This window comes from Pseudochaenichthys georgianus, chromosome 2 (genome assembly GCF_902827115.2).
Source record: "Pseudochaenichthys georgianus chromosome 2, fPseGeo1.2, whole genome shotgun sequence".
Classification (NCBI taxonomy): domain Eukaryota; kingdom Metazoa; phylum Chordata; class Actinopteri; order Perciformes; family Channichthyidae; genus Pseudochaenichthys; species Pseudochaenichthys georgianus.
In genome coordinates, this window is record NC_047504.1 from 4,101,979 (window position 1) to 4,128,810 (window position 26,832).

The 26,832-nt window shown below is 45.8% G+C and overlaps 1 protein-coding gene across 1 annotated transcript; it reads left to right on the forward strand.

Annotated features, from left to right (window-relative positions):
- Positions 1 to 167: 167 nt before the first annotated feature.
- LOC117458103 (sodium/potassium-transporting ATPase subunit alpha-1) lies at positions 168 to 19,488 on the forward strand. Its single transcript, XM_034098360.2, has 23 exons — positions 168 to 363; positions 7,704 to 7,817; positions 8,170 to 8,229; positions 9,048 to 9,149; positions 9,260 to 9,361; positions 9,452 to 9,565; positions 9,880 to 10,014; positions 10,559 to 10,676; positions 10,768 to 11,036; positions 11,124 to 11,432; positions 12,628 to 12,762; positions 12,993 to 13,188; positions 13,306 to 13,481; positions 13,669 to 13,805; positions 14,083 to 14,233; positions 15,159 to 15,327; positions 15,406 to 15,560; positions 15,831 to 15,954; positions 16,813 to 16,958; positions 17,052 to 17,182; positions 18,536 to 18,637; positions 18,768 to 18,859; positions 19,121 to 19,488. The coding sequence occupies exons 1-23, from the start codon at positions 352 to 354 to the stop codon at positions 19,147 to 19,149; spliced, it is 3,078 nt and encodes a 1,025-aa protein (XP_033954251.1). The 5' UTR covers positions 168 to 351; the 3' UTR covers positions 19,150 to 19,488.
- Positions 19,489 to 26,832: the final 7,344 nt, after the last annotated feature.

A 26,832-nucleotide genomic window follows, 5' to 3' on the forward strand; every position in this document is an offset into this window, starting at 1 on the left:
TATCTTATTATCTATCCATGGTGAATGATGTGTGCTCTGTGTGTGTGTGCGCTGCATGACAAACCGAAGAAGAAGAACAAACGCCCCGCCTCCATCCGTGGGGTTACCATGGCAAACGGCGTCGACGTCACAATGGCATGAACGCCGTCTATAAGTATTGGAGGGTCTAACGCCGCCGCTCGCGAACTCGGATGTGTGTCTGGAGGAGGGACACGTGCTGAAGAAGAACAACACAAAATAAATAAAAAAGAGGACACATCCACGAGTTTTAATATTTTTTATTGTACATATTTTTTAAGGTGGAATTTTGTGTCTCAACTTTTTACTTGAACTGGGAAGAATTGAGCAACCATGGGACGAGGAGTGAGTATAAATGTCTATTTGTTTGACTTTTTTTCTATTTGATGCATTTTAATAAGTTCATATTAAGATATATGGTGGGGGGGAAAGATGGTTTTAAAACTTCGCCATTCAACAAGTGGTTTACTAAATGAATGTTGAGGGGGGAGCTGGACTACCACATGTGTTAAGATGAAAAGCAAGCTTCCTTCTCTCCAAATGCCTGCTACTTTGTACTTTCAGGACTTCCACATACAACTCCCTTTCATTTAGCTGTCAGGGAAAGTAAGTCGTACGAAATAAGTTTCCAAAGCACACAAAAGATGCTTCACAGTGCCTTTTAGCCGGCTCGGTGTCCGGTTACATAACGGGAAAGGCTTGTACTGTCAAAGTTTCGCGAGCTAACGGAATTAGCAGCGACGGTACATCTGTGGAAGTGAGCGGCTGCGGGGTGTTATTTCACGGTGTGGACTTCTTCATTTAAGTCGAAAAAGTGTTAACATATATTCCTGATACATGTTTTGGGTATAGGAAGTCGTTCCCTCGTCAATGATGTATTCCACTCAGTAGGGGAAAAAAACGTTTCCATTTTCAAACATTTTGCTAGTTAAGTATTGCATTTCTTGCAGCTGTGTATTCTGGGTATAATGGCTTGTTAGTGGGAGGGAATATGGTAAAAGTCTAGCCCACATTTGTCCCTTTTCTGGGAGATTTGATTTGCTGTAGCTCCAATTTATCTGAATGCAAATCTGCACTCTTTTAGGCTGCTTTTTAGACTCAGTTATGTGAGATGCACACTCAAACAATGCAGTGTAGGAAATAGGCATTAAAGTAGACCATTAGTAGATCATCCATAATCTCTGCTGCTTTCTGCATACATCATATCATGCAAATATGGTGAGCCATCCCTGACAGGTCTAGCAAAAATAATACATGTTATGAGTCTAAAAGTTGTTACTAAACATTGTAGTATGATGTTTTAAGCTCAGTAAAATCTCCATCTTTTCTTCTGTCTTTTTCTCCCCTTCCTGCAGAGGTGTTCGGCTTCAGTAGATTTTGCAATAGCTTTCATTCACATGTATTATCCTATTCTTTATTAAAAAGTACCACTAAATCCACACAATTATTTTAACCGTTCGCATCCTTTTAGAGGGGGTCATGTCAAAAATGGATTATTTAAACCCTTGTAGATTACAAGTAGCCCCTCTGTTACTGTTCTGTTTTTGCAAACTTAAATTGGATGGGTTGAAATGAAACTCTGAAATATCAGTAATCGCCGCGCCCTGCCATGCTGCGCAACAGAAACATTCATTATAGATTCAGCCCGTGAGGAATGGAGAGTTGGATGTAGGGAGCAAAAGAAAGGGGAAGATGGACAGAGAGAGATCTGGCGGGAGATGTGAAGCCTCCTTCAGTCTCGCTTCCTTTCTCCCTTTCTCCAAGACGCTCATTTAAGATTCTGAAAACCTTTGCTGGCTTTCCCTTGGCTGCTGCTGGGTTTTTTTTTCCTTCCATATGTGAAGAAAGAAATGCCCTGCCCCCATCAGACCTCCCTCCAATTCCCCACTGCGTCTCCTTTCCTTGCCTCCTCCTCCTCTCTCCTAATGTATTCAGTGCTGGCACAGACGGAAAGCTCGACTTGGAAGAGCTAATCGACAGAGCGAGGGTTTGAGTTGTTTAGCACAGGTATAAAAAAGGGGATAGTTATGTTTTAATTTCTCTCCGTTATGTTTCAGACATTTCTCCATCATTTTCAACAAAAATAAATCCGAGTGAGCAGACAGGAGGGATATGTGCTTCAGAGAGGGAGGTGGGGGGCGGGGGGGGTTAAGAAACACTAGTTGCCGCATTGCCTCCGTAGAGCAACTTCGCACCCAGACTTGATGGAGAGAAGAGAGGCTGGGGCGGGGCTGAAAACTGATATATTTCTTTAAAAATGTACTCTGATGAAGAAGCATCCATTCAGCTCTTAAAGTTACAGATACTTTAGAAACAGGAGCACGTAAATCATGATGTCATTTCTCCGTATAATATTAAATAAGTTCTCCTTATGAGCGATTGTAGGGAATAGAAATACAAATACATCCCAAGACTGCAGAGCAGGACATGGGAGACAGCCGTTGCACGTCTCACAGTATGAAGGGATATCCAGCTGAATGAATCCTAATCTCACCTGAATCAACCGTTTCTGCTTTATCTCCCCAGATGCCTGCAAATATTCCTGTTTTCAATATAAAGATATAGCACTTTGAAATGGTGACATTTTGTGCGAGGAAGTCAGGCATTACTTTGTTTATCTTTTGTAGATGTTAGGAGTGTGGATACTGGTAGATGGTTTGATGGAGGGCATACACGGTTAATGGACGGATGAGCTCTGGCGGATGTGGCAGATACCCGGTGTTTGTGAGCATGGCTGAGCGTCTTTGGAGAGGGCCGTGTGTCTTTATGACAAAGCACACGGGAACATCTTTCTCTTTAGTGGCCAGAGACGGCAACAGTGGACCACCATCCAACCTCCCCACGTCCGAGAGAGGCTTCTGCTGCTTGTTTTCGAACTGTTCTCCCCACTGTGCGCTGACCTCGCGAGACTTCACCTTCACATTCATTCTTTACAGTCCGTCTCCCTCTTGTTCTCTCTGTTTGTACCTGGTTACCTCCTCTTTATCTCCCCCCCCCCCCCCGAGGATTTAACATTCTTTCCGCTCGGCAGTCATTGTGTATTAACTGGGGCTTTTGTCACACGCCACCCCTCATCTGTGACAGCCTTTCTTCCTTCTCTCTTTCACTCTCACTCCATCCCCAGATCCCTGTTTTCATCCCGTTATACCCTCCACTTTGTTGTTACTTTGTCTCCTTTCCTTTCCCTCTCCTCTGGCAGCCTTCTTCATGCCACCTCTCTCTCCTTCTTTGCCCGTGTTTGGCTAAGCTTCTGTGACGGCTCTTTGAACTTTCTCTGCAAACCTGTTGCTCTTAAAAAGTGCAACACTTAATTTCAGAGCAGTCCATTTAACTCGGAGGAAATATGACATTTTCCGTTCCTAAAACAGTCGTGTCATAATCCAAATGTTACAACCTGAGTCACTTGGTAGTTTGAAAATGACGTCATGAAGAGACGGGAACTTTGAATATTGGAAACCAATATGTTGGAGACATTTAGCCTTTCCCCCGCTTGAGGAAATGATGCGACTTGTAGCTATGGGGTCTTGGCAAGTTAAAGTCACTAAGGGCTAAGCCCTGAAAGGGGGGGGGGAAGGCATGAATTTACTGGTTCATTCATTCTAGTTCAAATCGTCTCCTGATCGGTGTGGAAAATGTTATATTTACCTATTTGTGACCAAATTGATTTGTTGGTCTTTGCTTACAACCTTGCTACTTTTCTAATCGATAACAATGAAGATAATACAATGAGGAAAAAGCGTGTGTGTTTTAGAAGAGTGTTGTGCCTCAAAGAAAGTTGTCACATTTGAAGTTATTTAAGAAACACAGATGTGTCGACAGTCAGGGACAGATTTATCACCCATTTTGTCTTGTGTATATTTGTATTTCTTTGTTGAGGAACCTGTGACCTCCACACTTCAGTTGTGTGTCTGACATTAAACCTTTGACATCTTTGAGGTCTTGTAGCAGGATGGCCTTTTGGACCGGATTGCAATGTAGAGTTCTAAGAATGTTATCGTGCCAATGATGTTAAACTTTCTACACTTTAAAATGGTTCACACTGTTCTGTCCTCATGACAAATAACCAACAAAAGCACTGTAGGTAGATGGGAGAAGTTATACACTTTCAGCAAGTGTTGTGCGTCACCCTGGCAGTAGAGAAGTACCCACAAAGTATGCAACAAGGAAGTGCATTGATTCACTCACTCACTTGTGTTCTTTTGAAAGAACGCTGAAAGTCGCACAGGACGTGCGGAGAGTGTTAAACACGGTGTAAATTAACACACTCTCCTTTCCTTGTCTGAATACAAAAAAAGAGGAGGAAATGAAAGGAGGAGGGGGAGACATTTGGAAGGAGAGTTGGGGTATTGGGGAGAAGGGGGAGGGGCGACAACCCTTGAGTCTGTCCATTGGCATGTCTGAAGAGGTGTGGCTAAAGTCGCCGGTAGCAACGTGTGTGTGTCTCAGTTGAATGAGCAGCTTGTTTATCTGGCATTAGGAAGAACAGTTCATAGGAATTCTGCCCGTAACAAGTGTGTGCTTGACCGACCACTCTCTCCTGGGGTTTCTTTGAGACGTTTGTTCTCTGGGGCGAGGAAAAAAAGGGGGTTTGGGGGGGGGGGGGGGAAGATGCCTCATTCTTATCTAAGTTGTGTTTTTGTGGGGTTTCAGTGCTATTCGGAGCGGCGCATTCATTCAACTATTGGAATCTCAACGTTTTTCTCACACGAGTGCTGGCTCTTCTCTTCCTATGTTTCTGAAATGCTATTGATTCAGTAGCCTGTGGACACAAGTCCAAACAAATACCCCTAAATAAGTTAAATTTGTGTCCACTTTTCTGTGTCAAGCGTTTAGGAGCCTATTGTTTCAGTTTGTGATGCAGCATTTATGAAAGTTTAAGTTTCTTTAGGTATGAAAAGAGCTATTGAGGGAGCCCTTCATTTGTCTATAATATGTCATTTACAAAATACACTTGTTAGTTTAGACGGCGATTATTCTGCAGATCTTTCTCTAGATCAATGAAACATTTCTCAAAGTCCAAAGTGACTGTAAATGTTAGTCCAAAAATGTAAGTTTACACATTTAAATATCTACCAGTAAATCCACGTTTTTATAAAGTGACAACGGAACATTTATTTGTTGGTTTTTAAATGAGTCTCGTAAGTCCTACTGCCTTCTCGTGCTTTAGTTGTCCTTTGGAGATCAAGCCTGCATTCCAAATGTGGGGTCTGGACAACTGTTTGTGAATTATTTGCCTAAAGCCAGATGGCCCCCGGTGGCCCTCGGGGGTCCAGAGGCTAAGATGTATCCGCAGTGATCCAGAACCAGGCGCAGTGTTTTCCCAGCTTAGCTGGCCAGGGGGCTGGAGCAACAATAACAACATGTGCCGGATCACACACTCTGCTCTGCTGACTCCCTGGGAAACTATGGAGGCTAATGCAGCACAAAACAAAACAATATTAGTTAGCATATCTCCATGACTGGGACTAGTGCAGGACGTCCGTATCTAGTCTTTTGTGTCAAATTATATATGGCCTATAGAGTCTTTAAAATGGCTGCTGCACACTGGACATGCAGACAAATGGCTCATCAGTAATCACGTTGGCAGCTTCCCCCTCCCTGACATGATGACACCTATGATCCCTGGACAAAGCTGAATCATATAAGGGCCTTAACTGCTAATCGATGTTGGCTGCTAGTGTTGCCATCTCCTGTTCCCTACCTGAAACACACTTAAGCTTAACCTTCTCCCCTGTCTGTGATTTACACACACAAGCCTACACACCTGTTAAGGGACATCTCGGCGCTACTTAATGGAGTGGCTGTTGTATTTGTTGAGTAATAAAAAAAAGAATACATCTTAAATAGTGCAATATAAATACATTTCATTTCTATGAGGCTGTACTTGGGCACAGCTGTGCAGTTCACACATCTCTATTGTTTCGTGGTATATTTAACTGAGTTATCAGGGTCTGAATTCACATTGGTGGTTTGCAACATTAAATTGATACATTTTAATAATTATTTGTTTGCTTAAATGTCCGAAAAGGTGGTTTTCAGTCTCTGAAATATTGAGATTTCTTGCCTTTCTTTGTTTTTATATCATCGTAAAGTAAAATGTTTGGGTTTTGGATTGACAAAACAAGACATTTTAAGAGAGCTGGATAACATGTAATAATGAAGTTAGGAATGGGGACTAAATACATTGGAGGCTCGTACAGATGCAGTTGGCAACTCCCCTGATTGTTGGACTTTTTCTAAGCCGCCGCACCTCTTCAGTTTACCTCCGTATCTCTCCTTCTCTCTGTCAGTCTGTCAGGCTCACCTCACAGCATACACACTTCCAGAAGACACACTCTTTGTGTCCCTGTTGGCAGCAGTGAGGCTGATAATGAGAGGGGATGCTATCGAGGAGACAGCGGAGAGAAAAGGGATGGCTGATGGTGGGATAGGGGACGTCAAGGCAAGACGCACAGTCGCAAATGAAGCACATCTCAATGTGTGTGCTTCAGGTTTAACACAGACATGTTCACTTTTAATGAAATGTGTTTTTTCCTCCGAGATCATTACTGTCGGAGTTGAAAATAACCAAAGTGTGATTACCGTTACATTATTCCAGAGTGGGTTATTGTTCCACTCGGTGGTCTGGCTGGGTCACTTAATCGACCAGGTGATTTTCTGAAAAAAATCCACGTGAATGAATGTTTTATTCGCTCGGACTGTGACGCCATTGATTGGAAAACGTGGGTGTTGTCCAAATATCTGTCCCCGTGCCTAACCCGTCCCACCGGGCCAAAGAAAGGCACTTATTTTCCAAATGACCCAAAAACACTGCTCCTTTTGCTTTTAACTGTCAATGCCTACAGTTCTACATTGTTACTGTTGAGCTTGACTTATCCTCGAAGAACCTTTTTTATTCAATCACTCAAACCAAAATGCAGAACTTTAGTGTCAATGTGCGTTGGACCAAAGCAAAAGGAAAGTAGTGTTTTGAAATCTGCTCACAACAGAGGGCCTTTCAGAAGTTTGAAAAGTCCTTAAAAAGTGGATCCCCATAGAGTTGTTTTTGCCGTGGCAGATGGCTCCGAAGCCAGGATGCCAAACTGTTCTTTTCACTCTGCTCGTCCAACAGGGCTTTTCATCCCCCAGGCGAACTTCATGTGACGCGTAAAGAGGTGCCTCTTTCTTTCCTCCACCGTCTGTTAAAGTGTCCGTCAGTTTGTCTTCTCCGTTTAGGCCACAGTTTTTCCCGAAGCTGAGACTTGGCTGAGTTTACGCTTCTTTTTTTGGGAAAATGTCTGTCTCCAAGTGCTTCCAAGTGCATTGACCGTGTCCGTGTCACGTTGCATTGAACACCGACGCAGTGATGCTCCTTGGCCACAGTCCAACGCACGTCACTCACGCGTGGGCTTTTGTAGCGACACAGGAAGGGTGTAGCTCTAAAGTCTCTGATATAATATATGAATACATTTGAAGACCTCAGGCCTCAAAGTATTCCATTTTAGGTTGTGACGCAGTCACGGTAAATATCAAGATATGTGGGTGGGTATAATCGCACTAATATATTTGTCAACTGTGGCGCACTTACCTAGAAAGGATGCATCTCCAAAGCATCAGAGAGTAAACCAATGCTAACCAGCTCACTGCGTGTATCCTTATGTTACTAAACAATGGTCGTCCTTCCTTCTCCTCCGCTGTGTCTCCAGGAAGGACGCGAGCAGTATGAGCTTGCTGCGACCTCGGAGCAGGTCAGCAAGAAGAAAGCCAAGGGGAAGAAGAAAGAGAAGGACATGGATGAGCTGAAGAAGGAAGTGGATATGGTGAGTGTCCTCTCGAGTGTCCGTATGACCATATCCCACCCTCTCGATCGTGCTCCCATCATTTCTCCCACATCTCCTCCCTTCACGTGCCTCTTCGTGCTTCATTCTCAACCTAATGCTCACCTTCCATTCCCCTCCTCCTGTCTCTCTTCTCACCTCCTTCATGTCTTTTGTTGGCTCCTCGCCCGTCCATTCCTTCCTTCCTTCCTCTCAACTGTGAATGTTTCAAAATGAAAGGTCAGCCGCGCACACTGAGCTGTAAATGTCACCTGCTTTTCACACACATGCATTGAGTGGAAAACACACACTGAACTGTCTGACACCACCATCTTGTCTCCGTGTGTCCCTGCAGGATGATCACAAGCTGACCCTCGATGAGCTCAACCGCAAATATGCGACAGACCTCAACAATGTGAGTGAAGTCTGACATGAGCGTCTCCACTTATCATGCAGGTGATTGAATATCAGCGGAATACTCGCTGCAGCTTGCCTTGCTGAGGGAAGGATTCGTGTGGCTTGGGTGAATACAAATGAGGACTCTGCTTCAAGAGAGAGGGGATCTCCTCTCCTATCATGGAGGAAATGTCACGGAGGATGTGATTGGTTTTCCCAGGGTTTCTTAAAAACGAGTTGAGAGCGAAAAAGAGTGGGAAAGTAAGAAGGGGGGGTGATATCCGACTATTAAAGTGCTTTCTGAAGATGTCTAAAGAAATCTAAGGAAAGCAGTTAAACAATGCTTCAGAGTGGCTTTTCTTCCTGTTCACGCATGCAGGATCTCCTAGTCTTTAGGACCAGCCTACACCCCCCCCCCCCCCCCCCCACCACATTCAGTCACACACTCCAACTAGCCTTCTCTCTTAATGGATCAAGGAGAATAGTTAATCAGTGCCTCCAAACTGGGGTCTCCAGGCTCCGTGTGTGTGCGCCTGCATGCATGTGTTTGCAGCTCTGGTGAATAATGGATCAGCTGCCCGAGCCCCTGTGCCCTGGTTTCACAGGATCCCATTGGCCGCTTCTTGTTCCTCCTCCGTCTGTTTTTCGTCCTACCTGCTAGTGAAGGACGTGGCCCTGTTTTTCTGTTGATGCCGTGTCGCTAGGCAACTAGTAGCATCTTCCCCTTGGACTTACATATATGCCAGGGAGGTGTGTGTAGTTGACTGGTAAACAACCAGCTCGTGCTTAACACGTGGTTGTGTTCACATCTTCTAACAATGCTTTCCCTCACATCAGGGTTTGACCGGTGCAAAGGCCGCTGAGATTCTGCTTCGTGACGGGCGCAACGCCCTCACCCCTCCTCCCACCACCCCAGAGTGGGTCAAGTTCTGCAAACAGGTAGGCTTTGTTGTAAGTGGCCCAGAAGCCCACCATGACTGACGGCTTGTGTTCAGCGTAAACCAGCCTCACTCTCCTAATGGCATCACTGCTGTTGTGTGTTCCTGCAGATGTTTGGGGGTTTCTCCATGCTCCTGTGGACCGGCGCCCTCCTCTGTTTCCTGGCCTATGGTATCCAGGCTGCAATGGAGGATGAGCCTGCTAATGACAATGTGAGGAGAGCTCCTAGTCGTCTCTGTGCATGTTTTTATGAGTACAAAGCATTTTTATGATGCTTTTTGCGGATGATTTGCCTTTCACAGTTGTACCTGGGTGTGGTGCTCTCCGCTGTCGTCATCATCACTGGATGCTTCTCGTACTACCAAGAGGCCAAGAGCTCCAAGATCATGGACTCCTTCAAGAACCTGGTCCCACAGGTTCTCACATTTTAAACTTGTATTCATTTCATCCGTTTATCTATAGTACATTTCGATAACTGCATTTTGTGAATATGCTAAGCTCACAAAATATGACAACCATGGTGTTGTCACCATGCCAACTCTTAATGATTATGTTAATTCAAGGTCTCACCCACAACAGACCCCTCTTGACATCTGAATCTTATTAGCCCTCTTAAATAAGAAGAGGTTAATTGTGAAAAACTGAGCTTTACATGCAAGATGTGAAAGTATAACAGACAAAAAAGTCGTCGTTCTCACCTTCTCCTTCTCCTCCATTTCCCGCTCTGTAGCAAGCCCTGGTCGTCCGCGATGGCGAGAAGAAGTGCATCAACGCGGAGGAAGTGGTGGTGGGGGATTTGGTGGAGGTGAAAGGTGGTGACAGGATCCCCGCTGATCTGCGAATCATCTCCGCTAGCGGCTGCAAGGTGGGTGTCCTCGTTATTAAACTTGGAAACCACATGAGTTATTTTTGCTGGATCATTCAAACTCTCATAGTTGAACCAAAAGCAATTTGTCATTGTTCATTTGTAGGATCCAAACCATTCTATGTGAAGTCTGACACTCAGCCCGAATGGAGTGAACCCTTGTCTCATATCACATTTGATCCACAATGCCACAGCCGGCTGTTCTAGGTCACCCCGACTGTGAAGCAGTTTGCCCTCTTACATTTCCTTTGCAGTCTCTATATTAATAAAGGGACTGATTCCTTTTCATGTGACTAATGGCCGTCTTATTATGGGGACAAAAACAAGTCTGTGACCCACTAAACTTTAGATCAAAGAGCAACCCAATTACTGCCCAGACTTTCAGCTTCTGAATCATCCATTGTTACATCGTGCCACCTGCCTCAGCATGGTCTCAGGGGTTAACATGCGGAGGACGTTTGTTCTCCCCCCTGAGGAAGGTGCTTTGAGGCGGATATAGCTACATGTCTTTCTTCCTTCAATCACAGTCTGTTTCATTGCTCAGGTGGACAACTCCTCTCTGACTGGCGAATCAGAGCCCCAGACTCGTACCCCCGACTTCTCCAATGAGAACCCACTGGAGACCAGGAACATCGCTTTCTTCTCCACCAACTGTGTTGAAGGTATGTTGTCAGGATCAACAAAGCCTTTTAGAGACCCTGCTACATTCTTTGTCTGCCGTTTTCAAAATCTACTCCACCGTCTTTGCTGCAGGAACTGCCCGCGGTGTTGTGATCAGCTGCGGAGACCGCACCGTCATGGGTCGTATCGCCACGCTCGCCTCTGGACTCGAAGTCGGACGCACCCCTATCTCCATCGAGATCGAGCACTTCATCCACATCATCACCGGCGTGGCCGTCTTCCTGGGTGTCTCCTTCTTCGTCCTCTCGCTCATCCTTGGGTACAGCTGGCTGGAGGCCGTCATCTTCCTCATCGGTATCATCGTCGCCAACGTGCCAGAAGGTCTCCTGGCCACGGTCACTGTGAGTCCTGGTGTTTCCCGTCTAATAAAGGTAGATCTATGAATCCCTAAGAAAACAACTGACTGAGCCAAGCTGTCCCGTCTGTAGGTGTGTCTGACCCTGACCGCCAAGCGCATGGCCAAGAAGAACTGCCTGGTGAAGAACTTGGAAGCCGTGGAGACCCTGGGCTCCACCTCCACCATCTGCTCCGACAAGACCGGCACCCTGACCCAGAACAGGATGACCGTGGCCCACATGTGGTTCGACAACCAGATCCACGAGGCCGACACCACGGAGAACCAGAGCGGCACCTCATTCGACAAGAGCTCCGCCACATGGGGCGCCCTCGCCAGGATCGCCGGCCTCTGCAACCGCGCCGTCTTCCTGGCAGAGCAGTCCGGCCTGCCCATCCTCAAGGTAAACACACGCAACTATATTAACTTTCATCCTTTGTATTCAACACGTTTTTCATTTTGTGTAGGTCTTTAGTTTGTGTGCTTATGTGGGCACGATTTAAACGTTTTGTAACACTGACTCGTTTTCCAGTTTGAATGTAAAATGAGTTCCTCTTCCCCTTGTTCTTCTCTCACTGATAGTTTTGCTTCATTTCCAGTAATGTCAACAACTGTTAAGTGTACTTGATAAACGACGAGTGTTCCAGTATTAGTACTCCTGAAACATTATATTAAAACAAAAAATGATGAATTCAGTCAATGGTGCCAAAGTAATACATTAAATCACACACTTATGTACAAATGTATTTCCCTGTAATTTGTATTTGCAAATAGATTAGCCACCTCACGATCTACAGATGTTTTTCCATTCAGGCCAACAGGCTTGTTTTCCATCTCACACCACTCTCCCTGGAGCTCACACATTTGTAACCACATCATTATTCCCAACCCCACCTTCCAAAACACACAGCGACACAAACAAACAGCCAGATGCGCGCACGTCTCCTGGCACCCAGGCTTTCCTCGGTGCTCTGTCTCTCGTGTCCATCCTGTGATAATAACCTGTGTGTGTGTACGTGTCTGATTGTGTACACATGTATCTGTGTGTGTTAGTCTGGCTGGCAGCATGGCTCTAATGAACCATCATTCTCTCTCACTGCTCATTATGTTTGGATGGACTGCTGCGCTTTTAAACATGGAAGAGAGATTCCCCAATGGCCGTTGTTTTTTCAAAATGAATAGGTGAAAGTGTGCCCACTGGTAAAGCCCGTTTTTAACCTCACCTGGAGAGGGCTACTGGCCTCCTACGTCACTGGAATGTACTGTGGCTGGTCAAAATGCCACTACTTGGTTTAATTATTTGCATACCCACAAAAGAAATAAATACAAATAAGACTTAAATATGCCATTTTATTATTATTAAATAAATCAATTTAAAAGGCCGTTTTATACCTCCCTAATATTGCCCTCTCAGCCCTGCTGCAGTCTGCTGATTATGTCCTTGAGTCATTAAGTCATTAAAGCCAATTGAGGATGTTTGTGATTCAGACGCAGACTATTTATAGAGAAACCACAATTTCCCGGCAGAAACTAAAAGTGTGCTTCTGTGACTCCTGGTGACCTTTGTGTGTGTACTTAATGTTGTCCTCCTCCACCAGAGAGACGTGGCCGGTGACGCCTCTGAGTCCGCTCTGCTGAAATGTATCGAGCTGTGCTGTGGGTCAGTTTCAGAAATGAGAGACAAAAACCTCAAGATCTCTGAGATCCCGTTCAACTCTACTAACAAGTACCAGGTATGGAAGGAGATTGGATCATTCCTCTTACAGTAAATCCAAAATGTGTGAATACGCTTTGCAGATCCGTGTATTCCCCAATAGGTGTTTCATGGATAAAGCTTAAAGGTCCTGGAAGCTGCGCACATAGCTTTTGGCTTGCTCTCTTTTCATTTGATCATCCGTTATCGGCTCTTTCATACCAACATGCTCGGCCTGATCTGTTTTTATTTTGGTTCTTTTCCTGCTAGCTTTCCATTCACAACGGTTCAGCGGGGGACGAGGGTACCAAGCACCTGCTGGTGATGAAGGGCGCCCCAGAGAGGATTCTGGACCGCTGCTCCAGCATCATGATGCACGGCAAAGAGCAGCCTCTGGACGACGAGATGAAAGACTCTTTCCAGAACGCCTACCTTGAACTCGGAGGACTTGGAGAGAGAGTGCTCGGTAAGGATAGACGGCGGAAGGAATTAACAAACGGAGCAGAAACTGAAATGACTGCTCAGAAAATCACTTAATTGGGCATTTTGTCCCAAGCTGCTTTTTGACTCGTATTCTTTCCAGGTTTCTGCCATTACAACCTGCCCGACGACCAGTTCCCAGAAGGCTTTGCGTTTGACACAGAGGAGGTGAACTTCCCCACTGAGAACCTCTGCTTCATCGGCCTCATGTCCATGATCGACCCTCCTCGTGCTGCTGTGCCCGATGCCGTCGGAAAATGCAGGAGCGCTGGAATCAAGGTAACTCGTATTAAAATGGAAGTTAAATATTTAGTTCACATGAAGCTTTTTCAGTTGCCTGTTCGCTTGGTTGGTAGTAAATGTATGCACAATGTGTGCAGTTGAATGCCCTCCAAGTGACCTAATAATAATAATACATCTCTTGTCTATAATTCACATGCTTGATAAAGTGTCCCTCTTATCCTAGGTCATCATGGTAACAGGTGATCATCCAATCACAGCTAAGGCCATTGCAAAGGGTGTTGGCATCATCTCCGAAGGCAACGAGACTGTTGAGGACATCGCTGCACGTCTGAACATCCCAATCAACGAAGTGAACCCAAGGTAAGGACCCTACTGAGGAGCCCCGAGTGGAGTTATTAAGGGGACACAAAAGACAACCGTACTTCAAGGTTATGTCCTGGGCCCCATTTGGGTCGGAATAAGGTTTCAGCACTACCCTGTGTTTTAAATTCAAGGCTTTTAATATTCCATTAATATATATAATATTAGTGCAATTATTTATTAAACTATATGATGTCAACAAGCCCTGTGTTTTGTTATTGTTTTGACCGAGAGCAAATGACATTTAGGTAACTTAGTGTCTTGGTATTCTCTCCAGAGATGCAAAGGCCTGCGTAGTCCACGGTGGAGACCTGAAAGATCTGTCCCCAGAGCAGCTGGATGACATCCTGAAGTACCACACGGAGATAGTGTTTGCCAGAACCTCCCCGCAGCAGAAACTGATCATCGTGGAAGGCTGCCAGAGACAGGTACGCTCTAATCCAACGAGCCTCTGCGGTTCAGAGCAGTTCCAGTCCCTCACAGCGTGTGCCTCTGCCTCGTTATGTTGATTCACTATTTAATATTTGATCCATACCCCCTAATGCTTATTTATGATGTTTGCTTTGACCTGATCACTAAGTTGGCAGAATAATCAAGCACAACATCTGTCAAGCTGTGACCTCAATGAATATTCACAAGTGCATCAGTCGGCAGAAGTGAGTGTTGTGGGGACTTATTTACTTGAATGGATGTTTGTTGCGGAGTATTGCCTGATCGAGACCACAAACAGTCTTTTCTTAGCCTTTTACAACTAAGGAAACCCTGACTAAACTATTTCTACTGAAATGGAAAATAACCCCGGCGGTAATGAATGTTCTAAATAACGTATTCCAGTGTGTCCGACATGGTGAAGGAGTGGGAGATGTATTATGACAACTCAGTCACTTCAATTCAGTTCCTCCATGTCCAAGTTTTTAAGATCAGACTTTCGAGTTCAAACTAATAATATCTTTACAAAAAGTAATGTCATAAATATTTAAAATCTTGTATTTGTTTGTTTTCAAGGTAATCCCTTATCAGCATGCAGCACATCCACTGATTATTATCACATGTCATCTCTGACCACCTCTGTCTCTTGTCTACTTTGATCTTGTACTGTCAGATAAAGATGACTTGCTTTGAATCAGAGGCGTTTTGATTACACACGTTAAGAAAATAAAAGTGTCATCTGACATCACGAATAGTGACTTTTCTCTGACGCCTCACTTTTCTTTATGAAAAACTGTGTTTTTTCCAAAAAATTGGATCGAGACATAATTTTTTCTTGCAGTTTATCTTAACTTTCACTCACTTTTCTTTCTTTCTGAAAATAATTGTCATGTTTTCCTCAACGCTTCTCTCTTCTCTCTGCAGGGAGCCATTGTGGCGGTGACAGGTGACGGTGTGAACGACTCTCCTGCTCTGAAGAAGGCGGACATCGGTGTCGCTATGGGCATCTCTGGGTCCGACGTCTCCAAGCAGGCCGCCGACATGATCCTGCTGGACGACAACTTTGCCTCCATCGTCACTGGAGTGGAAGAAGGTAACAGATTGGACTTAACAGAACACTTCAAAGCCCTTTTGATTTGACACGATACTAATCACTCTGTTCTCTCATCAGGCCGTTTGATCTTCGACAACTTGAAGAAGTCCATCGCCTACACTCTGACTAGTAACATCCCTGAGATCACCCCCTTCCTCTTTTTCATCATCGCCAACATCCCTCTGCCCCTGGGAACCGTCACCATCCTCTGTATCGACCTGGGAACTGACATGGTGAATATGGACTGCTAAAATGATGGTTCCCAATAATGTAGTGCAAGTTAGGGATATTCAAAATCAACAACATTCTATAAAAGCCATGCACGTTTTTGAGTTTGACAGGAGCATGATGAAACTACATTTTTCGGGGTAAATGATTGGGTTGCTTTGCGCACCACATCTATTCTTAGCTCTGTGACTCGTGACAACCGAGCTGTGAGAAAACCGTCTGATTCTGGCTCCTATAAAGTGATGTGTCAACATTGATTGTTTCCTGTCTCCCAGGTGCCTGCCATCTCCCTGGCTTACGAAGCAGCCGAGAGCGACATCATGAAGAGACAGCCACGAAACCCCAAAACAGACAAGCTGGTGAACGAGAGGCTCATCAGTATAGCATACGGACAGATCGGTAAACACCATTGATCAGAAATCTTAAAGTAGAACCAGGAGTTCTTGCATGGCTCCATTTTGTAGGTTTTTCTGGAAAGGCAGCTCTGTATCTGGGAGCTCAAAGGTAACTTGGAGTGCACCAGAAATACTGTCCCACAAATCTGAAATATACTTGTGGTGGTAGCCGATAACAGCTTGGCGGACGTTAATATACCTGGGCGGCCTGCCCAAGTAAAGTCTGTGTGTGGGAAACCCTGAGTGTCCTACTGATACAGAACAGTAGTGTGTGTTTGTGACCGAGCGGGGCCTGTGGCTTTTGGTTTTTCCCTCTTTGGAAATGAAGCCAGGAATAGGTTTGACCCTCCTGGACTTCCTTTAGTTCCTAATAAGACCAAACATGTTATCTCCACTGATTTTCCTCCAACATTTGTTTTTAGAGCTATTGCACAAATGAGCATACCACTTATAAGATGATGTCACTCGCTAATACAAATTAACATCATTTAGAATGTAATTATGTTTTTAAATATTTTCTAAGGCTTAGATGAATGGGTCCTACAATGCATATACCCTCTTGATATAACTATTTTTCTTGACACATGTTCATATTATTGTGTGTCTTTGCGATTCATTATATCACATATGGTTTAGTCCCAAAATTGCCTGAAAGACTAAATAATTAATTGTATTTTTCCCTAAACACCAAATGAGCCATTTGTTTTCTTAATCATTCATTCATTCCCGGTGGAGCTTCCAATTCTAAATGGACTGATTAACTGCCTTCACTAACTCTGTCTAAACATAATGATAGCCCTTCATTTAAATATGATGCAACTTCAGTTTCTGTGACTCACTTTAAACATGTGACTTCCTCCAGGTATGATCCAGGCGCTTGCTGGTTTCTTCACGTACTTTGTGATCCTGGCTGAAAATGGCTTCCTGCCCTCCACCCTGCTGGGCATCAGAGTGAACTGGGATAATAAATATTTGAACGATCTGGAGGACACCTATGGACAGCAGTGGGTCAGTAACATCAACTGCACACACCACAAGTAGAAGGTAGTAATGTTGCCGGGCGCAGCTGGTCAAATGTGTTTTCTGTGTGTTCCACTTCAGACTTACGAGCAGAGGAAGATCGTGGAATTCACCTGCCACACCGCCTTCTTTGTCAGCATCGTCATCGTCCAGTGGGCCGATGTTATCGTCTGTAAGACCAGGAGGAACTCTGTCTTCCAACAGGGCATGAGGTAAGAACAAAAATGCCCCGGCATATATCTTTCAAAGCGGCAGTATCCTCTTCAACTCTCAGCTGTAGATGTTTCATCACAACTGATACTTCTATTGGTATGATGGTGTAGGTATAGAAGAGACACATTCTCTGCTAATAAAACAGCCGCTATCTTGAATGCCATACCTCCTTTTCAACCTTGTGCTAGGTCCTGTCTTTCTCTAAAAAAAAAACACCTCTGGAGATAGTGTAATTTGGGACTTAGGCTGGAGTCACACGAGGACGATAACGCAAACGGACCGAAATCGTGAACAAAAAAGTATTCCGTCCACAGGCACCAGAAACGTGTCCGTTCACATGAGACCGCTCGAAAGCGCTGGAGACGCCGGGCCTGTAAGTGGCGCTGTACTTCGGCCACAAAATACACCAAAAGCAGCGAAGAAGACTTCTCGCTCATGCATCGTTGTCATGGTTGCCCTTCTGTTTATTCTCCGCGCTGGATTTAGCAGCAGAGGTGGGGTTTCGCCGGTCAACATGTCCGTTAAAGTTTAAATCTTCCGGACAAAATTAGAAAAGTGCCGGTCAAAAGTCTTCTTTGTTATTCATTGAGCTTTAAAACAAATGAATAACGACTCTATATAATAATATAAGAATAATACACGGAGGACGGAGCCTCTCTTTTCCTCCCCCTCTCCTGACAGCTTGTCAGTATCCGTGGTCTCATGCAGCTGCTGATCCAGTAATGAGTGACCCGACAGTAAAAATAAACATATTTATAACTAGTTTAGGTAGTTTGAGAGGTCATTAAAATAGCGACGGGTGATCTAACTGGAAGTGTGTGTTTTGTTCCGCTCATGGCTCCATCACAGCGGGCGGAGCTGCAGGTTATCATGCAGAGCTGCGTGTCTCCTCTCCTGTCCGATTAGACTTCACTCGCGTTGATGTCCATATCGATCCAATCTAGCTGGAAGCTCCTGCTGGGTGCGCTGTCCTGCGAGACACCGGGACCTGGCTCGAAACACTGGGGCTATTGCGTCATCGTTATCAGGAAATGATCGTGTAGGCGTAAACAGGAGCCGTTTGCCCCCCCCCCCCCAGAGCGTTTCGTTTGCAGATCTACCCACCTTGGGACCCGTTATCGTTTTCTGCGTTTCCCTGTCGGCCTCGTGTGGCCGAACTGTCTATCTGATAGAGAACTGCAGCAGATACGACCGTTATCGTCCTCGTGTGGCTGCAGCCTTAAAAGGCAATTCACATTGTAATTCACACCAGTGGCTCAGTATGAATAGTTCCTAAGATGGTGGTTATTTTTAGTCACTGAAATTGGTTTGTTTGGGTCTCGGAGTCTTAATTGTTCCCCTTTGTTTTCCAGGAACAAGATCCTGATCTTTGGTCTGTTTGAGGAGACCGCTCTGGCTGCCTTCCTCTCTTACTGCCCCGGCATGGACGTGGCCCTCCGGATGTACCCTCTCAAGTGAGTAAAGCGCAAAATCCCAGCCTACGATGCAGCAGTAAGCCGTGCACACATCCAGCCCACTCTGTAATACTCCACCCACCGCATGCTGGATCAAATTCTCATCTATGTTTCTGCGCGTGTTTTTCAGGCCCAACTGGTGGTTCTGCGCCTTCCCCTACTCCCTGCTCATCTTTATCTATGATGAAATCCGTAAGCTGATCCTCAGACGCAGCCCAGGAGGTGAGTCCAGGATCCATGTTTTGTTATCTTCTCCTGTGTTTTCCTACCTCTCCCTCCCTCGCTGTTGTTTCTCTGCACCCTCTCCTCCTCCCTCTGGATCATTCTCATGCTTAGTGATTGAAGAGAAACTTCTTATTCTTCTTAGTTACATTTCCTTTCATTATAGAGTCTCCCTGTAATAAAGTATCAAGATTGAATTGAATTGACAATGATTTGCCTCTAAATCCCATGGGTGTTTGTTTTCTCTGCCTGTGTGTCCAGGTTGGGTGGAACGGGAGACGTACTATTAAAGACCCGTCAGCCCATCAGTCCTGTCAGCTCGCGTCTTCTCCACTCCCGTTGTTGCATGAATATTGTCTTGCTGCTCGGATTAAAATGTTAACTTCTGTGAAAAAAAATCAGAACATGTTTTTATATTAGGGAATGCTTGATACTACTATTAAACAAATAATGAGATGGAACGTGCTGATAATGCTGATGCTGTTGATAAATGATAATGCTAATAATGAAATGAACACTGAACATTGACATGACTATGCGTGCCTTGTTTCTGAAACAGGACCAATTTTATACATGTTTTTAACTGTTATAAACATTCAATAAAAATGCGCTCGAGTCAGGTCCCACAAGTGTTCCCTGTGCTTATTTATTGTCCGTTTGTCCTCCAAATATTGTACTTTTTACTCCACAACATTTATCTCAGATTTACTTACTTTGAAGACATATTCATTATTACAAAATACAATCCAGAAATAATTGACAATGTGTTATTACATATTAAAATCAAACTTTGATGATCCCTTGGTGCCATGTGATACCAGTGTGTGTGCTTATCTCACTACTAAACTGTTCATAAGCTTTAGAGCGAGTAAGATCAGTAGATATATATAAATAATGTAGCCTTATAGGAACTTTGTGAAATGAGTCTTGTCTCTGAGTTACTAAGGATGTTGTGGGTGCTTTAATTGACCAAGATCCAATGGGGTGCTTCATCCAATATGTGGGAGTTTAAAGTATGTGGTCTCTATCCTCCAACGCAATACTTGCAGAGTCTTGATACACACACACACCCACACAAGAGGCGACTTGAGACTTTAAGAAGAGGCGAGCAAAAAAACGAAGGAGCTCGGCATCCTCCTACATAAAAAAAAACAAAAACAGTTTTGAATAAATAGAGAAAAGGAAATTCTACATCACCCTAACACAGGGGTATTCAACTAAAATTCAACGAGGTCCAGTTAGAGAGAATGTCCCCATGCAAAGGTCCGGAACATCAAAATGTCTAACTTGCTTTATGAATTAGTGTGATATTGATGTAGCTGTAGCTTTATCAACGTCTGCATGTAATCAACAACTGACTGCCAATCAAATAAAGAAAGTACAATTCAAAAACAACAATATTTATTGTCTATCATTGAACTATACAGATATACAGTAAATACTGTGGATATGTGTAATGTTCCTCTCGGGCTGCATTTACAAATAAAATAGAGAAAATAAATGAAATATCTTTTGAAAATATGTGCATCTTAAAAGTGCTTAATTTTAGATAAATACAATAAAGTGTAGCAGCAGCTTGAGTTTCCCTTTTACTTTGTTAACCGTTTCACATCATGACTTAACAGTTTCAGACGATTATAGAACAATATCAGTCTTTACACATCATAACAATTGAACAGTTTTAAAGTTTCTCTTTCTTTTCCTCTTATATTGCAGTCCAACACTCACTTTTTTAAAATTCAGTGTGAGAATTGAGCTCGAGCTTGTCCTGCCAGGAGTTTAAATCTGGGCTGAAATGGTGTCAGGGCCATTCTCATACACATGCAGGTGCTCATTGGTTACAGTGATGCAAACACAGGTATGGTGAAAAAAGAGAGAACTATTCGAAGTAGAACAAAAACAGCATAATAATATACCATCTGACAAAGGCCTGTGCTATAATGCTTCAATTAACTGGCTATTCTTTATAATATACTCAGATCAATAGGAGACAGAGATGTTAAGTTATAAATCAAGGGTTTTTATTATTATTTACAGCAGGGGTGGGGACCTTTTTTCCTTTCAATTTTTACAACATCCTCCGAGGGTCGTACAAATGATTGAACTCAACCTCAGCTTAATACAACTAAAATCACAGCCCATTCATGTGGCCTTTCTTTCATGCTGTGCAAAGAAAAAGCAACCTCTTAATCCAGATATCTCACCATGACTCACGCATGCATGCATGTGCACGGTTGTGGCATGACCACCAAAACAGAAAGATATGGACACAAGATGTGTGCAAATGTATTTAGTATCCTATCCATGTGAACATAATTTAAGTGTGCTGGGGGGGACCTAACCTCCTCTAGGGGGGTCCGGGGGCATGCTCCCCCTGGAATATTAAATATTGTAGTTAAAAGCATCAATCTGGTGTACTTTGAGAGCAACATGAAGAGATCTTTGGATACATCTTTCAACACCCATATGAAACAGAACTGTAAGCAGATTTTTCTTTTTGGATATTTTACAAATCACTCCCCTTTTAAACTCTATTACAACTTTTTGTTACTGTCATATAGTATTTATACCTGTTTTTCATTTAGTCTCATTAATAACTATAAAATGATCATATCAAGGTGTGCCTTAACCTCACTGAGCTGAGGTTATTTGAGCCTCTCAGGAGAGAGCTCTCTTCCACCTGGTTGTCGAAAAGCTTTTTAAATTCGTTAGCATAGCTAGCTAAACAGATGCTAATAACAACAGATCGCCATTGTGCTTACAACTAAAGACACAACCACGTAAACACTGTGGCATATACGGCTCCTTATGGGTACTGCAATATTTGAAGGGCTGGAGCGGCGTTCCGGTGCTCTCTCTCAGCACTTCTTTCAGACGAGACATACCACGTCCACGTGTGAAGACACGTTACGCTCGTGTTGTGATCAAGGAACCTGTCCTTGGTCAGGAAAAACAGGTACTCACTTGTTTAATTATTTTTGCGGTCTAGATTTCTTCTTTTTTTTTAAGTGAGAAGTTTCTTTCTTCTGAACCACACAACAGTAATGCTTGCTACATCTGCTATAATAATAATATATGCATACATCCTTTAATCCATCAAATAAATGTAAATGTACAGGTGACGACAAAAAAAGGTAAAAAAAAGACACAGCTCTATATGCTTTCTCCTACTCTTCACCAACATTTGTTTTAATATTAAACCACAATAATATCATAATCATATAATGCTTATATGCAGCATGTGTATCGAGTAAGCACATCCATCACGCACCCCTATCTGGATCAAATGGTCTAGTCCGTACACGCTGGTTTACATTATTGTGATGCTAGGTGGATGCTTCAGGTAGCCCAACACTTCAGTAAAAAGTGTTACCTAAACAAAAGAAGGAAGATAAGCGAAAACAACTCGTGTTTAAGTTGTATCAGAAGAAAAGGTGAGCCTGCCAGTGTTAAAAACCTGCTGTATATAAACCGTAAATCTAAATATGAACGCATTGAGTGACACAGGACAGGCTAGCTGACAGGTATTTTAATTAGCCTAAAAAGCTTATGTGTAGTGGAGTAGAGGCATAAAAGAGCAGACAATGGGCAATACTAAAGTACATATACATTAAATATCTACAGTAGTCATTTTAGCTAAGCTTGTTAAGTTCCACTGGTAGCAACAAAACTGTAGGTGTGGCTAATTAACAGCTTAATTAATTGTCGGCTGTGTTTGACAGGCATGACGTCATCTTCAGTGAGGCTTGTATAGACTAAACTACTCAGTGATAATATGTACTCTTACTTTACGTAAGCACTATTTTGTCATACTTAAGTGTTTTTTTAATTGATCTAACTTTATACTTTTACTTCACTACATTGTAGTGGCTCAGTCAGTAGGAGCTTGGTCTGTGAGCTGTAGGGCTGCTGAACAGACCTAAATATGGAGTGTTGACTGCTACTTGAGGTCCCAGTTCACCTCCTGGGCCCTGCCGTGGTGCCGTTGAGCAAGGCACCTGACATCCCCCGGACAACTTCTACTTCTCACATTTTCCATTCGGGACTTTAAACGTCCCATGACATGCTTTTCCGGTTATTACCCATCCCCTTGTGTGTTATGTAGCTTTTTCTGCATTTAAACGGTCTGCAAAATCAGCACTGCGGGTGCTAGTGGAGCCTCGCAGATGGGGGTGCTGCAGCCCCCTCAGCACCCCCTTCTCGCGTCCATTCGCGATGTCTCACTGTCTCGCAGACCCCACGCAGGCAGCAACCAGGAAATGACACCAGCAGTAACCCAGCAGCGAGCCGCGCCAACGTCCCGCCAACACGGCACCCAGACCCCACGCAGCATTCTCATCTGTTTGTCATTACTGGTGTCATGTTCTATTTCGTATATGGCTTCGCCCTCTAAGGCTATCGCTATCCCCCTGCGTACCCGCGCAGCACTGAAACACTTGTAGTCCACGCCCACCCGCAAGGTGGGCCCCACCCTCGGGCTCCCTTCCGGTATAAATAGGAAGGAGGCCCGACAATCTGCTCCCTCTTTTTCTTCAGCACACCATTACTGAAGCACAAGAGACACTTCAATTGCAGGGTAAACATGAGTAACAATTGTGTGAGAGATTGTGCCTCATGTGGCTCTGGGTTCATAATGAGTTATGACCATCACAGATAAAAGCAGTATGCGAATCCTGCCTGGGGTCAGAGCACGCGTACGGGGCTCTAAACCAGCAGGTAACATGCACACACTGCGCCCGTCTCCCCTCGGGCGACAGGAAGCGGAGAGCGGACGCTCTTGCTGCTGTGGCCGAGGAGGACGATTGGCCCGTCCAGGCTTACGAGCCCACGGACGGGGGCCGAGTGCGGGGCAGGAGTCCGACAACTCCTGCCCCACCTCCCTCCACGGTTCACCGTTCGGTTCTCCCCTCCCTCCTCTCCCCCAGACGGGGGAGACAGAGTCGGAGCAGGGTGCCAGCTTGGCGGCCGAACATGCTTTCCCCCTCTCCGTCACCACAGCACTACCGGCGATAGGTGGCATCCTAGGGGAACTGCCGGAGATCATACGCAAGACGCCTGCAGAGATCTCCCCGTTCTCCACGGTCAGGATTGACCCGATCTGGCCACGCTTCCCGGCCATCAGGAGGTTCCAGGAGGGGGCGGTGGCGAATCCGAGGACCCTGAAGGCTCCGGTTGCCACATTTGTTCCTGGAAGGGTTCACAGATGCTGGTTTCCCAGCCACCCCTTCTCTGGAGCCGAGCCTGACGGCGTTTTTTGGGGTAAGACAGGCCAACATAATCGCCGGACGGCGCCCTACGTTGAGCTCCCCCAGAGACCAGTATGTAGCCCGCCAGGCCGACCGGGGCACCAGGTGAATAACATCGCGCTGCTCTCCAACTCGGTGGTGACACTGGTAGAGCGGTCCACCACCGAGGCAGAGGAAATCAGCAAGGCGGCCAGCACGGCGCTCACTCTGTGCGCGTCAGTCGCTGTCTTCCAGGCGAGGATTTCCGTGTGGGTGACACAGATCCAGCGCCACCTCTGGCTGCAGCAGGCGTCTGTTACGGAGACGGCCAGAAAAGTGCTACTGGATGCTCCAATCAGCCCGGACGGGCTGTTCGGACCCCATTTCCACGCCATGGTGGAGTCCATGAAGACGGCCGCGGAACAGGCGGATGGCATTCGCCAGCATGTATAGCTGGCTCCAGCCTTCTGAGTGCCCACAGCGGCGCCCGCAGCAGCCGCGGCGTCCACGCCGGCCACAGGAGGCCGCAAGCGGAGAGACGCCCACAGCAACTGCCTCGGCATAAGACTCGCCCTTCGGCGGCTGTAGGGGCTCCGTCCCACATCTCCGCTCCCGCGCCACCCCAGAGACAGGGTCTCCCGGCGGCGAGTCAAAAGGGAGTGAGGCTCCCCCGCTCCTGGTCTGCTCCGCGAGAGCCTCCGAGGAAGCAGATCCAGTAATTAAGCCGGCTGCCACTAATCTGTTGATTAAGTAGACAGCAGGGCTCCCTGTAGAAGCTGCAGAGCTCGCGGCATTCCTCTGTCCGAGATACGCCTCCTACACACGGTCATAATAACCCATGAGCGCCGTTATAACGCCTCATGTGGACAGCACTGCAAACACCTCCACTCATCCCCTGAGCGTGTACACGCCTCGTAATTACAGCCGGAGTGAAACGCAGCGTGTGGAGGCTTCCTCGCAAACCTTTCGCCTCACGGGCAGTAGCGGCGAGGGCAATGGCGTGGCTCGTCACCATGACGACCATTACGGAACATCACAGAGAAGCCAGAACGGGGGAATGAGCGGTATTCCAGGCTGAGTGGCCCCAGCGGCAGCGCCCACAGCGTCAGGACTCGCTGCAGAAGCCTGCTGGTTTTAACCTATCGGTTAATTAACTGCAGAGCTTGCTAATTAAGCCGGCTGCCACTAATCTGTTGATTAAGTAGACAGCATGGCTCGCTGCAGAAGACTGCCGGTTTTAACCTCGGTTAATAACCTGCAGAGCTTGCGGCATTCCTCTGTCCAAGATACGCCTCCTACACACGGCCATAATAAACCCATGAGCGCCGTTATAATGCCTCGTGTGGACAGCACTGCACACACCTCCATTCATCCCCTGAGTGTGTATGCGCCTCATGATAAGAGCCGGAGTGAAACGCAGCGTGTGGATGCTCCCTGGCGTGGCTGGTCGCCATGACGACCAAAAACACATCTTGAGCACGTGCGCCGATGGATGAGCAGGCTGATCAGCAGAGGATACGCCCTGCAGTTCGCCTCTGCAGCCACTACACAGAGGAGGGATGAGAGTGTGCTTTTCTCTGGACGACCTGCTATTTGCTGGCTCGCTCCAGGGAGGAAGTCGCTTTACAGACGGTACATCTCGTATCGCATCTGTCAAAGCCTGGGTTTCATAATGAATTGGAAGAAGAGCTGTCCTCTTCCCTCTCAGACAATCGTTTATCTGGGAGTGGAATTAAACTCAGCCAGCATGAGAGTGCGGCTCTCGCGAGTGGAGGAACTGACAGCTCTCCTCCGGCGTGTCACAACCCACACAGCCCTATCCGTGACGCAGCTGCTCGGTGTTGGCGTCAGCTGGTCACGTGGTGATCCCCCTGGGTCTCTTCCAACAGGGGGACACTCCAGAGGTGGTTCATTCGCTGCAGAAGCCTGCTGGTTTAACCTATTGGTTTATAAACTGCAGAGCTCGCGGCATTCCTCTGTCCCAGATATGCCTCCTACACACGGTCATAATAAATCCACGAGCGCCGTTATAACGCCTCGTGTGGACAGCACTGCACACACCTCTCATCCTCTGGGCATGTATGCGCCTCATGATGAGTGAAATGCAGCATGTGGAAACTCCCTCGCAGCCCTTTTGCCTCACGGGCAGCAGCGGCGATGGCGTGGCTCGTCACCATGACGACCATTACGGCACATCACAGAGAAGCCTCTCCCCCCAGCAGTTCCATGGGATACAAGAAACACTCCTGTCATCCCAGGAACAGTGTCTTGCGCGGTTTTTAACCCCGCTATTTTTCAAAATCTCGGAAACGAACGGGGGAGTAGCCCCGTTGCTGTACAATCAAACATGTGTTGATTTGCACAGACAACAGGCCACGGCTAGCCTACCTCAATCGCCAGGGAGGAGTACGATCTGCGCAGCTGCTGTTCTGGGCGCGCACACACACGTTGCTCTCCATCAGAGCAATGTATATTCCCGGCGAATTGAACCGAGGGGCTCGCAGAGCGCAGCAGCCGTTATGCGAGGAGTATGGAGACTCAGACCGGTGTCACGCACACTGGCGCCTCAGTGGGATTTGGCTTTGGTGTTACGCGCACTAAGCAAAGCCCCATTTGAACCTGATCAGGTTCCCCTTAAACTGTGTTCAGCCAAAGTAGTACTGCTTTTGGCTCCATCAGAGAGAAGGGTGAGTGATTTGTCTGCTGTCTCTGTGGCTCCATCATGCCTCCGGATCCAAGGAGATGGCA